The sequence below is a fragment of the Pan troglodytes genome, chromosome 16 (genome assembly GCF_028858775.2).
Source record: "Pan troglodytes isolate AG18354 chromosome 16, NHGRI_mPanTro3-v2.0_pri, whole genome shotgun sequence".
NCBI classification, from domain to species: Eukaryota; Metazoa; Chordata; class Mammalia; order Primates; family Hominidae; genus Pan; species Pan troglodytes.
In genome coordinates, this window is record NC_072414.2 from 43,998,763 (window position 1) to 44,012,749 (window position 13,987).

Genomic DNA, 13,987 nt, shown 5'->3' on the forward strand with positions numbered 1-13,987 from the left:
TTGACTACTGAAGTGCAAAGGGGAGGAGCATGACCTTGTGAGTTGAAAGCTGCTTTGTCTCCACAACTCAAAATATTTATCATTCCCTGCACATGGGCTGACAAACATCAGGTCTATTCTTTCCTTTTATTTACTCTGGTCATGTGGCAGAGACCCAGGTTGTTCTCAAAATCTGAGACTAGTTATAGAAGGCTTTGTGGTCTCAAGAGGTTCAAGTTGGACACTGTCTCCAGAAATTAGGAGTATCTGTTCTCCTCAAGGTATTGGGCCTCTCAAGATAGAAGGAAGGACAGAATGCAAATAAGAAAACCTTTGGATTAAATTTCCCTGAAGCCAGAAAGTGTCACTCTCTCTATGCTTCTCTTAAAAAGTGTGTGTTGGGAGAGGCTGTAAGTTTTGTATTACTAGTTTAATTCTACCATTTCTACAAATTTGCCTTGCTTCCAGAAAATACTGACTTCCAAAGCATATAAATTAGAGGGGCTCTTTGGATTATTTATTTGGTTTTATAAAATTATCCCAATAGATATTTCCCAGTACTTTTAAATGTTTAATTATATAACCATTATTTAAAAAGTAAATGTATAGTTTTTGTCTCAGAAATTGATTTTATTACAAGGAAAGCCAGGTTTTATCTAAAATATTTAGGCAATTTTTTTTTCTTTTTTTGAGACAGAGTCTTGCTCTGTCGCCCAGGCTAGAGTGCAGTGGCGCGATCTTGGCTCACTGCAACCACTGCCTCCTGGGTTCAAGTGATTCTCCTGCTTCAGCCTCCCGAGTAGCTGGGATTACAGGTGCCCGCCACCATGCCCGGCTACTTTTTATATTTTTAGTAGAGACACGGTTTCACCATCTTGGCCAGGCTGGTCTCAAACTCCTGACCTTGTGATCCACCTGCCTCAGCCTCCCAAAGTGCTGGGATTACAGGCGTGAGTCACCGTGCCCAGCCTTAAGTAATTTCTTACAGCTTTTCAATGAAATCCCATTTGTCATAGTCTGAGAAAATGATAGAACGTTTGTAAAGTGTTTACCTGAAACGGGCTACTTGGTAGGAACTTGATAAATGATTGCTATTACCATTCTCCTGAAGGATAAGTTTTTTTGTTTGTTTTTTTGTTTTTTTTGAGACAGAGTTTTGTTTTTGTTGCCCAGGCTGGAATGCAATGGCATGATCTTGGCTCACTGCAACCTCTGCCTCCTGGGTTCAAGCGATTCTCCTGCCTCAGCCTCTCGAGTAGCTGAGATTACAGGTGCCACCACACCCAGCTAATTTTTGTATTTTTAGTAGAGACAGGGTTTCTCCATGTTGGTCAGGCTGGTCTTGAACGCCTGACCTCAGCTGATCCACCCGACTCGGCCTTCCAAAGTGCTGGGATTACAGGCATGAGCCATTGCGCCCAGCCTTTTTTTTTTTTTTTTTTTGAGACAGAGTTTCACTCTGTTGCCCAGGCTGGAGTGTAGTGGCACGATCTTGGCTCACTACAACCTCCATCTCTTGGGTTCAAGCGATTCTCCTGCCTCAGCCTCCTGAGTAGCTGGGACTACAGGCACACATCACCAGGCCAGGCTAATTTTTGTATTTTTAGTAGAGATGGGATTTCACCATGTTGGCTAGGCTGGTCTCAAACTCCTGACCTCAAGTGATCCACTCACCTTGGCCTCCCAAAGTGCTGGGATTATGGGCGTGAGCCACCGCGCTTGGCGGAGGGGATACTCTTGTTGCCCCATCCAATTAAATGTGGGATCCTAGTTTTGTTTGCAGGTAGTCTTGCATTTCCAAAAATCATTCATGTGATCTGCCTCTCATCAAACTTTATGTACAGGTTTGATGGGTTTTGACTGAAAACATTCTCTCCATAATCTTTAACTATAGCCAGTCCTCATTATTCACAGATTCTGTTTGCAAATTTGCCTATTGCTGAAACTTATTTGTAACCTCGAAGTAGTCATAGCACCTTTGTAGTCACTTTTGAACATGCACAGTAACGAGACACTTGAGTCACCCTACTTGAACGTTGCCAGCTGAGGCCAAACAAGACAAGATTCTGCCTTCTTGTTTCAACTCTCGTACTGTAAACGAGTGTCCTTTCCATGGTCTATTTGGTGCCATGATTTTTTTGTTTTTAGAAACAGGATCTCTCTATGTTGCCCAGGCTGGACTCAAACTCCTGGGCTCAAGTAACCCTCCTGTCTCAGCCTCCTGAGTAGCTGGGACTATAGGCACATGCCACTGTGTCGAGCCATCACATGTTTTGCTTTCCGTTGGTGATTTTGCTGTTTAAAGTGGCCCCCAAATGTATTGCTGAAGTGCTGTATAGAGTTCCCAAGCACAGAAGGCTGTGAAGTGCCCTACGGAGAAAATACATGTTAGATAAGCTTTATTCAGGCATGAGTTACAGTGCTTTTGGCAGCGAGTTCAGTGCTAATGAATCAACAATAAGTATTTAAAAAGGTGTCTTGAAACAGAAATACACATGAAACAAGATTATATATTCACTGGCTGATGAGAATGTTGTGCCAGAGGTTTGCAGGAACCTAGCCTTGTATTTCCCCTAGGAGCAGGGTTCAGTTTTCACTAATTTACTGTTCATGATCACTTTACAGAACATAAGTACCACAAATAATGAGAATCCACTGTGAGAATGAACTGTACTTGGCAATGAATTTCTTCAGTGGAAGGCTGTTTTGTTTATTTACAAATCAAATTACAACGTGTTCTTCTATAAACCGTGTCTAGGAGAGCAGTCATTTTAAATTAAGAGTATAAACAGACACACAGAAGCTTCAAGTTGGAGACCATGGAAGTTATCAGCTGGCTGTAGGCCCCTCCTTTTCTCCGCAGTTCCTTTTAGACCCTCCTTGACAGGTGGCCATTGTTTTCTGATTGAATGCTTCCAGTGATGTAGCATTCACTTCACCAGGGAAGTCCTGTCCACTGTGGCTCAGTTCCAATATCCAAAACAGTCCTTTCTTATGCTGAGCCAATGCCTCTCGTAATAGCCCTCTCAGTGGTTTTAGATCTGAAATCCAGAGCAACCATTCTCTCCTCTGCACACAACAACCCTTTAGCAAATCTCTTCTGCAGGTTAATCAGACCCAATTCTCACATCTTTTCTTCAGAGAACATGATTTCCACACCCTGCCTGAATGTCTCCTAATGAATTACTCTAATTTGCTATGTGTGGTAGCTTTTGTAAATGTGGTGTCTGTATTTGAACACATAAGTTGAGAAATCTTGAGCTGAATAGCATAGGTGTGGTACCCCCTGGGACTTGGACACTGTTTCCTATTCACACATTTTGTTCTATTTTGTTACTTTTTTTGGCATCTGCTCACACTGCATTTTACCCTTATTGTCACATTACCAGGTTAAGCCAAGTCTCCCAAATCCTGGTCCTTTTCAAATGATTTTTCTGAACAAAGATATTGTACTTTATTGCAGTCAAATGTCATCTTTTTAAAAAGATTCTTTGCAACCTATGGAAATGATTTTGAGTAATCATCCTGTAATCCATCACACTCTATGTTTTATAGCTCCCTTAAGTTTAATAAGTACCTTAACTCAAAACATTGATAAAAATATTACTCAGCCAGGCACGATGGCTTACACCTGTAATCCCAGCACTTTGGGAGGCCGAGGTGGGCGGATCACAAGGTCAGGAGTTCGAGACCAGCCTGGCCAATATGGTGAAACCTCGTCTTTACTAAAAATACAAAAATTAGCCGGGCGTGGTGGTGGGTGCCTGTAGTCCCAGCTACTCGGGAGGATGAGGCATGAGAATGCCTTGAACCCGGGAGGCGGAGGTTGCAGTGAGACAAGATTGTGCCACTATACTCCAGCCTGGGCGACAGAGTGAGACTCCGCCTGAAAAAAAAAAAATATATATATATATATATATATATTACACAAGACTAAAGAGGGGAAAATCTGTATTGCTTTTCTAGAGAACTCTCTCAAGATTCCCTGTCATGCACTCTTTGAATCAACCTTTCTCTGCTATAATCTAAACCCACATCACTCCATCTTTTCCACAAAGATGTCTTGCCTTCCTGAAATGATCAACCTCTTGGTTAAGTAATGTAATAATCCTATCAAGAAAGGAAGTGGTATTTCTTTGTAATGACTCACTTGAAGAGAAGTCATGATGACCTCTTACATTTTCCCTAACATACTGTCTTTAATGATTTATATCAGACATTTTCCAGGGTTTACCATCAAATGTAGTAGTTTGTATTGCTAAACTCTATTTTCCAGCCATTGTTAAAATCAAGGTATTTGGTAGTTTGTCTTCATAGGGTAACTTAACTGGAAAAAGATAAAACAAGAAGCCTAAAGAGGGAACTTAAAGAGGTAATGTGGGAGCAACTGGGTGACTTAAGACACATCTCTCACTCATCTAAGCATTCACCAAGTCCACTTTACCCAATAATCTTTCTTGTATTATCATCTCCTTCCTCACCTAGTAAAGGTACAATAACCATCTAAATATATTCTGTCTCTCTCATGAGATACAGTTTGGTTTGGCTTCTCTGTTACTTGCAACAGAAAAAATTTTTACTTACATAGGAAGGGGAGGCTCCTTAGAGGACGTGGGAGTATTGTTACCAGAAGACCGTACATTGGATACAGGGCAGAAAAAACAATGGATTCTTCTACCTGCTCCAGGTCTCCAATCTCTTGCTCAATCTACCCTTCCTATTAATGCCAGTGTTATATTCTAAAATACTAGTTGTATCCTTTACGTTCCTCTCCTACTCTCTTTAGTGTAAAATCCAAAAGTTTTGGCCTTGTAATCAAGGCCTTCTCAATCTGGTGCTAACTTGTCTTCATTCTCCCAGGCCTAACAGACTTCTCCCATTTTCCAAAGTGTGCCCTGCATGCTCATGTCTTTGTACATTCTTTCATCTGGGATTTTTTTTTTTTTTTCCAGATACTACCCGATGGAATCAAGCCCAGCTCAAATACTCTCTCTCCCTGATGTCCCCGGTTCTTATCAATTGTTCCTTCCATTATAGTCCAACAACAGCAAATAATTTGCATCTCTGCTCAGGAAGCACTCATCTATCTCTCGCTGTACTTATTTTTTCTCTCCTGCATTCCTCTACTATGGCAGTGACTTTCAAACTTTTAGCAATAGCATAGCTCACAACAATAATTAGCAATAAATAGAAATACATTTTACATTATGACCCAATAGACACATTCATATAAACTATATATTTCATCAATTTTAAGTATTTCCTCCATTTTAATGCCTGAAATCAGGATTTAGCCCAGGTGCGGTGGCTCATCCCTGTAATCCCAGCACTTTGGGAGGCCTGAGGCAGGAGGATCACTTGAGCTTAGGAGTTGGAGACCAGCCTGGGCAACATAGTGAGACCTCATCTTTACAAAAAATAATTAGCCAGGTGTGGTGGTGCATGCCTGTAGTCCCAGCTACTCAGGGACCTGAGGCAAGAAGATTGCTTGAGCCCGAGAGATTGAGGCTACAGTGAGCCATGATCCCACCACTGCACTCCAGCCTGGGCAACAAAGTGAGATTTTCTAAAAAAAAAAAAAAAAAAAAAAAGGATGTAGCAATGAGGTATTTTGATAGAGTTTTCACTTTCTTAATAGTACATAAAATAATGGCATGTTTCATAATGAATGACATTTTTAGATCTGTTGAAATATGTTACGTGACCAAGACAAAAGTTGCACAAAACAATGTTTGCCCTTTCTTTTGGGCAATGCTCTCTTATTTAGTTTTTTGCTCTATTAAGACAAAATGCAAATTGTAATCCACTAAAATGATTTCACTACTCACTAACGGATCATAATCTGCAGTTTGAAAAAATGCTGAGAATTGAAACTTTTTTTGTTTTGTTGAGATGGAGTTTCACTCTTGTTGCCCAGGCTGGAGTGCAATGGTGTGATCTTGGCTCACTGCAACCTCCGCCTCCCGGGTTCAAGCAATTCTCCTGCCTCAGCCTCCTGAGTAGCTGGGATTACAGGCATGCACCACCAGGCCCGGCTAATTTTTGTATTTTTAGTAGAGATGGGGTTTCACCACGTTGGTCAGGCTGGTCTCAAACTCCTAACCTCACGTGATCCACCCGCCTCAGCTTCCCAAAGTGCTGGGATTACAGGTATGAGCCACCGCACCCAGCCTACACCTGACTAATTTTTGTATTTTTAGTAGAGACGGGGTTTCACCATGTTGGTCAGGCTGGTCCTGAACTACTGACCTCAGGTGATCCACCTGCCTCGGCCTCCCAGAGTGCTGGGATTACAGGCCTGAGCCACCGCACCTGGCCAAGCATTGAAATTTTTATAGCCACAGAATGGGATTTTTTTTTTTTTTTTTTTTTTTTTTTGAGAGGGAGTCTCGCTCTGTCACCCAGACTGGAGTGCAGTGGCGTGATCTCGGCTCACTGCAGCCTCCGCCTCCCGGGTTCAAGCAATTCTCCTGCCTCAACCTCCTAAGTAGCTGGGTGGCGCACGCCACCACGACCGGCTAATTTTTTTTGTATTTTTTAGTAGAGATGGGGTTTTACCCTGTTGGTCAGGTGATCCACCCACCTCAGCCTCCCAAAGTGCTGGGATTACAGGCGTGAGCCCGCGCCCAGCCCAGAATGGGATTAAGAACTGAAACTGGGCTGGGCGTGGTGGCTCACACCTGTAATCCCAGCACTTTGGGAGGCTGAGGTGGGCAGATCACTTGAGGTCAGGAGTTCAAGACCAGCCTGACCAACATGGTGAAACCCCCCTCTACTAAAAATGCAAAAATTAGTTGGGCGTGGTGGCGCGCGCCTGTAATCCCAGCTACTGGAAGGCTGAGACAGGAGAATACCTTGAACCTGGGAGGCAGAGCTTGCAGTGAGCCGAGATCCTGCCACTGCACTCCAGCCTGGGCCACAGAGCCAAACTCCATCACGTGCGCGCGCGCGCGCGCACACACACACACACACACACACACACACACACACACACAAACTAAAACTGGCCGGGCATGGTGGCTCACTCCTGTAATCCCAGCACTTTGGGAGGCCAAGGCGGGTGGTCAGGAGTTTGAGACCAGCCTGCCCAACATGGTGAAACCCCGTCTCTACTAAAAATACTAAAATTAGCTGGGCATGTGGTGCACACCTGTAATCCCAGCTACCCAGGAGGCTGACACAGGAGAATTGCTTGAACCCAGGAGGCGGAGGTTGCAGTGAGCCAAGATCGTGCCACTACACTCCAGCCTGGATGACAAGAGCGAAACTCCATCTCAAAAAAAGAAAAAAAAAAAACCAACTACATTGACGTGACTTTACAATTCAACTATCTGCAATAAATATAACTTGAATTCCAAGAAACTCTTGCCTAAAAAGGTGGAGTTGCAAATAACTTGATTGTGGTTTCAGGAACTTCCTAAAATCCATTTATCTCATTAAGTTACTCACAGACTTTGCCTTCGTCAGGGTAAACAGCCCTCTGTTCTACTGAGTTTAACAACTATTTATCCCTTTAGGCTCTCTTCAAAACTCTCCCCCTCCTCTGCCCACCCACCTTAAACTATTATAACACAAATTTGTCCCAAACCCAATCAGGACCCCTCACTGAAAAACCAGTCTTAAACCAGATCCCTGGGCCAGGTGTGGTGGCTCATGCCTGTAATCCCAGCACTTTCGGAGGGCAAGGCTGGTGGATCACCAGGTCAGGAGATCGAGACCATCCTGGTCAACATGGTAAAACCTCGTCTCTACTACAAATACAAAAATCAGCTGGGTGTGCTGGCGCGCGCCTGTAGTCCCAGCTACTCGGGAGGCTGAGGCGGGGGAATCGCTTGAGCAGAGGTTGCAGTGAGCCGAGATTGCACCACTGCACTTCAGCCTGGCGACAGACCGAGACTCTGTCTCAAAACAAACAAACAAACAAAAACCAGATCCCCCAAATCTTGTAATTATTCCATCCTTGACCTCCCCTTTGTCTCACGTGCCCGTGTGAAGAGACCACCAAACAGGCTTTGTGTGAAAAACAAGGCTGTTTATTTCACCTGGGTGCAGGCGGGCTGAGTCTGAAAAAGGAGTCAGCAAAGGGTGGTGGATTATCATTAGTCCTTACAGGTTTTGGGATAGGCAGTGGAGTTAAGAGCAATGGTTTGGGGGCAGGGGGTGGATCTCATAAAGTACATTCTCAAGGGTGGGGAGAATTACAAGGAATCTTCTTAAGGATGGGGGAGATTATAAAGAACCTTCCTAAGGGTGGGGGAGATTACAAAGTACATTGATCAGTTAGGTTGGGGCAGAAATAAATCACAATGGTGGAATGTCATCAGTTAAGGCTATTTTCATTTTTTTTGTGGATCTTCAGTTGCTTCAGGTCATCTGGATGTATATGTGCAGGTCACTGGGGATATGATGGCTTAGCTTGGGCTCAGAGGCCTGACACCCTTTTGAAATGCTACAAAGATTCTGTCAATTTAGTGGTCTCCCTTACTATTGTAAGCCAACTTTGCATTATCCACAGGAAGTCAGGAGTGACACTGGATTAAATGCTCCTTGAGGGAAGGCACAGTGCTTGGTATTTATTCTCCCACCTTCTCTGGGTGATCAAACATTGATGGAAGAGGAAGGTAAACGAGTTCTCAAACAGTGAGAGGAAAAATGTCCTGAGGATCAGAGGAGAGCCTAGAGCAGAGGCAGTGGGGCTGAAGGTACGAGCTCTCGTTGCAGAAGCTGGAAATTCTGCGGTTGGAACAAGTCTCCCCTTTCTCTTGGTTTTATTCACTCATTACCTCTTCTTCACACCTGGTACTCAGCTGACGTTGTTTTAAATATTAAAAAATATAAAGCATTCAAGCTCACCCCAACCACTTAACTTCATTACTCTGTGATTTTTTTTTTTTTTTTTGAGACAGAGTTTCGCCCTTTCGCCCAGGCTGGAGTGTCCTGGCGCGATCTCGGCTCACTGCAACCCCCCGCGGGGTTCAAGCTATTCTCCTGCCTCAGCCTCCCGAGTAGCTGGGATTACAGGTGTGAGCCACCACACCCGGCTACTTTTTGTATTTTTAGTGGAGACGGGGCTTTCACCATGTTGGCCATGCTGGTCTCGAACTCCTGGCCTCAGGTGATCTGCCCGTCTCGGCCTCCCGAAGTGCTAGGATTACAGGCGTGAACCACCACGCCTGGCCCTTTGTGATCTTTTTGAAGTGGTCTTTGCCTCTTTCTTGAAGATGCCCATAATAATGACTAGAAGGGCTATTCTATGTCTGGTTCTCATCAAGATGGTGATGAAGTCATTGAAAAAATATGCTGACCTGCGTCTCTAATTTCATAAATACTTAAATTTCACATAAACACTGAAAAGGCTCCTTGGACTCAATAAGCCATGATAAGTAATGTAAGTTTGCTTTTAGCCAAGAAGTGGGCCCAAGAAGGCACCCATCCACCTTTCTACGTTTCATAGTGCATCCCTTCCCAAATTCAAATTGTCCTATCCCAGTTCCTGCAACAAGCCAGGTACTCTGGCCTCCCAGTCTTTGCTCACAGAAACACCCTCCCCACCTCCTGGTTATATCCGCTCCTCCGGGATCCAGCTGAAAGGCCACCTTGGCGACCACTCCTGAAAGCCTTCCTCCATACTCTGGCAGAATGAATGACCTTAGTACTTGGCCTCTAACGCGTCTGTCTTGTGCTCGGGCTGTCGCCTTCCAGCCAATCCATCTTAAGGTCCACCCTTCCTGGAGACTGAGGCCTCTTCCTCTCGGATTGCCCAGTGCCTTGCACGTAGTAGGTGCTTAGTAAATGCTGGCACTGGGTTTGGTCACTTTGTTCCCTTAATGCCAGGGCAGGTAGTAGAGCAAACGGCCCCAGCTGTCTTCCTCCCTGCCCGCCCGCAGGCAAAGCCCCCAGGAGACGCCGGACGAGCCGCGTGCCTTTCCCACCGCCTCCGCGGCGCGCGCAGCCCGGTCACGGGCGCTGGAAATTCCGGCGCGTGCGGGCGCGCTGGGCAGGGCGGGGGCGGGAGAACCCGTGGAGTGAGCCTGTGACGCGAGGGGGCGTGGCACCGCGAAACCCCGCCCCCTCTTCCTCGCCCTCTCTCGCGGGTCGGGGTTACATGGCGGCGACTGCGGCAAAGCGAGAGCCTCGGAGACGCCGCTGCCGCCAGCACAGCCGGAGACCTGAGCCGACACTGGGGGCAGTCCGCGAGCCCCGCACTCTCTCGATGAGTCGGAGAAGTCCGGTGAGTGTGTGTGTGTACGTGTGGGGGGTGCGCCGGCGGGGCGGCTCGGGAGGGCGCCGCGGCGGGCCCGGCCGCGGCGGCGGCGGCGACGGCGGAGCCGGCTCCCTCCTCCATTGTGTGTGACCCTCCGGCGGCTGCCGCTCAACAAAGGCGTTTTTGTTCGGTCTGCCGCCCGCCCCCTGCTCGCCCGCCTGCCCGCCCGCTCGGGCCTGGCCGGCGCGTCCCCGCGCGGGCCGGCGGGCGGCGGGCTGGGGTCCCCGCGTGGGGCCGGCGAGGCGGCCAGCGCGCCCCTCCCACCCGGCACGCCCCTCGCCGGTCGCCCTGCCGGGCCGCGCCCGCTCCCTGGCCCCGCACGCCTGCTGCCGCCCCGTCGCCTGCGCCTGGCTCCGCGGGTTCGAAACCCAGCCGGACCCGAGGGCGGGCGAGCGAGGGGCGGCGGCCCGGGGAACATGAGGTGGCGTGGAGTCTCGCCTTACTGGCACGCTGCCTTTCGAAATGCTCCCGCGTCTCCTCCCCCATCCCACCCGGTGACTTGGCCTCAGCTGACTCCGGCCGGGCAAAGTCTCCAGTGGCGTAGCGCGCAGCGCTCACCCGGCTCGTCTCAGAGCCCTGAAGTCCGCCCAAGTTTTGAGTCTAGCCATGAATGAGGTACTGAAAACTCGGAGACGAAATTCCTAATTTCCTCCCTCGGCCCTATAGTCTTTCCTTAGCTTCTTTCGGGACCATAAGTGGTGGTCTGTAAAAGTGCCCAAATGAAAGCTTGTTTTGTCGGTTCACCAAAAAGGGCCTTGTCACTTTGCTGTGCATTTTAGTCCGCCTCGTGAGTTGTGTCGAAAAGTAAAGGTGTTTTGGCATCCTTTTGTTTCTTGGCGAGTATAGGACCCAACCGGTTTAGGTGTTAGGGGGATCTCTGTGCAGCGGGAGCTTCTTGATTCCTTTCCTGTTTTATTTTTTCTTTTGCTTGTTCATTGGAAAAGGTCCAGTGAAAGGAACTGGTGAGTTGGAATTAGAAGCCTACTTGTATTAACGGCAGAATTCGTGTTCATTGCTAAAGATGCAGTCTCAGTAATGCCTTTTTTTTTTTAACGGATACAGATGATTTGTCAAGGGGAAAAATTAACACGTCATACAATGAAGAGCAAGCAGCTTCAGAGTAATTTTCTGGTGGCTGATTCTTCTAGCCTGTCTCTTACAGTTCCAATTGGACATGTCCTCTCTCTTTAACGCTGGAAAACTGAGATGGAAAGAATGATCTAACCAGAAGAATGTAGGGTCCAAACAGGGCCTGGCCCTGAAATCAGGAATTTCTTCATAGAAATATCAGATTTTAATGTTTAAAAAATAATTTTGAATTGGGTGAAAGGAACTTTGTCTTTAGATAGTAGTTGTTCAAACATGTTGATGAAGTGTTTGCTGTGTGCCAGGGATTGTAAGGTCTTTTCACATATGTTACATCATTTATTAAGAATTGCCTTGTTAAGCTTGTAAAATTATTCATTGATGTCCTGAATTCAGTAATTGCAGTTAATCTAGAAAATATGCCAGATTTGAGCAGAACATATTTGATCACCTAGGTATTACTGTTGAGAAGAAAACACTGGAAAATGGAGAATATTTTAGAAAAAACTTCGTATATGAGGATATTCTGGAATTCAGTTATTTGCAAAAGAGAATTAGAAGTAGTCGTTGGCTACTTTCTGTTATTAAACAATCCAGAGAAGAGTGATTTGAAGTCAGTTAATTTTGTAATAAAAAAATGCACACATTCTAAAGACAAATGTTAGCACTAAAAGTGTTGCAGTGCTTTACATAAATTCATTTAAAGCATCGTGAGAATCATAACTGACAAAATAGTAAGGTTTGCTGACTCAGGGTACTTTGCTGAAGGGGATGGGGTCGGGTAGGAGGAAGCTTACAAGTGCTGCTGCAAGTTTTGAGTTGGATGATGACTCATGCTGCCCACGGACTGCTACGTGGCTTTTTTTTTTTTTTTTTTAAATACACTGTATTTTGTTCTAAATGATAGGCTAAAATGTTCCTGTCCACATTGAAATTCTCTCTCATTTTTTCTGAAGAGGAACAGCAGTTTCTCTAAAAAAGTAATGGCTTCTTAAATTGCATTTTAAAAGGATATCATATACCCTACAGGTGGAATTGTGTAACATTTGCTGAGAGGAAAGGTAAAACCAATTGCTGGTCAGGTGCTGAAATTAAATGTTTGATACTAGCAGTTTTTTGGCTACTGCTGAGAGAGATTTGTTACAGGTTATTTATAAAGGACAGATAGTACTTTTATGGTGTCGGTAGAAATTGACCTTATGTTTTTATTGGTTATGTGAAAGTTATCTTTAATATTTAATCAGATATGGCTCTGAATATGAAAGTTTCACTCAGAATTATTAAAACATGATTATATATTGTGCTTTGTGATTTATGTGAATTTTCTGTTTTAATAAAGACAATTTGAAATAGGTATTAGTCACTATTTTTCATGGTTTTTTTTTTAAAGATAAGCTGAATGTACAGTTCTAAGTTGAAACTTGGTAATAAGATAAATCTTTTGACTGATTTTAAAACAGCCAACGTTTAGCAAGGTGGCTTAAAATAAGATTGAGAGGGGGAAAAAGATTGAGAATGGCAGTTTAAGAGTGGGGCTGGGTGCGTTGGCTCACACCTGTAATCCCGGCACTTTGGGAGCCTGAGGTGGAAGGATCGCTTGAGGCCAGGAGTTCAAGACCAGTCTGGGCAACATAACGAGACCCTGTCTCAATTTTTAAAAAAAAAGAAAAAAAATTTCCCACCCCATCCTCTGGTTTTTCTGTGTATACTGTTTATTTTTCCAAAGGGATTTGAGGAGTTTGTGGACAGTAAAGTGTTTGTTGTTTTTGTGAGACAGGGTCTTGCTCTGTCACCCTGGCTGGAGTGCAGTGGTGCGATCACTGTTCACCGCAACCTCTACTTCCCGGGCTCAGGTGATCTTCCTGCCTCAGCCTCCGGAGGAGCTGGGACTACAGCTGTGTGCGACCATGCCTGGCTAGTTTTTCGTATTTTTTGTAGAGATGAATGTTCATAATGTTGCCCAGGCTGTTCTTGAACTCCTGGGCTCAAGCAATCTGCCTGCCTCAGCCTTCCAAAGTGTTGGGATTACAGGTGTGAGCCCCTGCTCCCAGCCCATAAAATGTATTGTTAATGTGAATTAAATTTTTGGAACTATTTTGGAAGAGTATTGCATGATTTATACCTAGAGGTTTTTTTTTACAAAGTTTAATTCAAACTTAAAATTTCCTACTAGAGGAAACATAAAAATACAAATATAAAAGTATTGAAAATTTTCAGAGCATCACATTACTTAGAGGTTTAACGTATTTTCGGCATTGTTTTCAAATATAGGTAATTAGCTGTAGTGCATAATTCAGAGTTTAAAAACAAACTGAGGCCGGGGGCAGTGGCTAACGCTTGTAATCCCAGCACTTTGGGAGGCTGAGGAGGCAGATCACGAGGTCAGGAAATCGAGACCATCCTGGCCAACATGGTGAAACCCCGTCTCTAATAAAATACAAAAATTAGCTGGGTGTGGTGGCACGCACCTGTAATCCCAGCTACTCAGGAGGCTGAGGCAGGAGAATCGCTTGAACCCGGGAGGCAGAGGTTGCAGTGAGCCGAGATTGTGCCAGTGCACTCCAGCCTGGGTGACAGAGCGAGACTCCGTCTCAAAAAAAAAAAAAAACAAAAAAAAACCGAAAAACAAACAAACAAAATAACTGGATATCTTAGCCT

At 45.3% G+C, this 13,987-nt stretch overlaps 2 protein-coding genes across 4 annotated transcripts in view; one reads left to right on the forward strand and one right to left on the reverse strand.

The window, feature by feature from the left end:
- Positions 1 to 13,987, forward strand: part of MAPK6 (mitogen-activated protein kinase 6) — a 94,993-nt gene that overhangs the window by 38,163 nt on the left and 42,843 nt on the right. Inside the window, exon 1 of one of the 3 annotated variants that reach the window (XM_510409.8) lies at positions 9,941 to 10,210. The exons of 1 other annotated variant lie outside the window; for it this stretch is intronic. The gene's annotated coding sequence lies outside the window, so the exon portion shown is untranslated. Of the gene's footprint in view, positions 1 to 9,940; positions 10,211 to 10,499; positions 10,859 to 13,987 lie in introns of those variants that run through there. One more of the 3 variants, XM_009429135.5, reaches the window with a different exon arrangement.
- On the reverse strand, positions 1,882 to 10,661 carry LOC134808490 (collagen alpha-1(I) chain-like). The gene is made up of 2 exons (XM_063794424.1): positions 9,532 to 10,661; positions 1,882 to 2,349 (listed from the first exon to the last, which is right to left on the reverse strand). The coding sequence occupies exon 1, from the start codon at positions 10,659 to 10,661 to the stop codon at positions 9,804 to 9,806; it is 858 nt and encodes a 285-aa protein (XP_063650494.1). The 3' UTR covers positions 1,882 to 2,349; positions 9,532 to 9,803.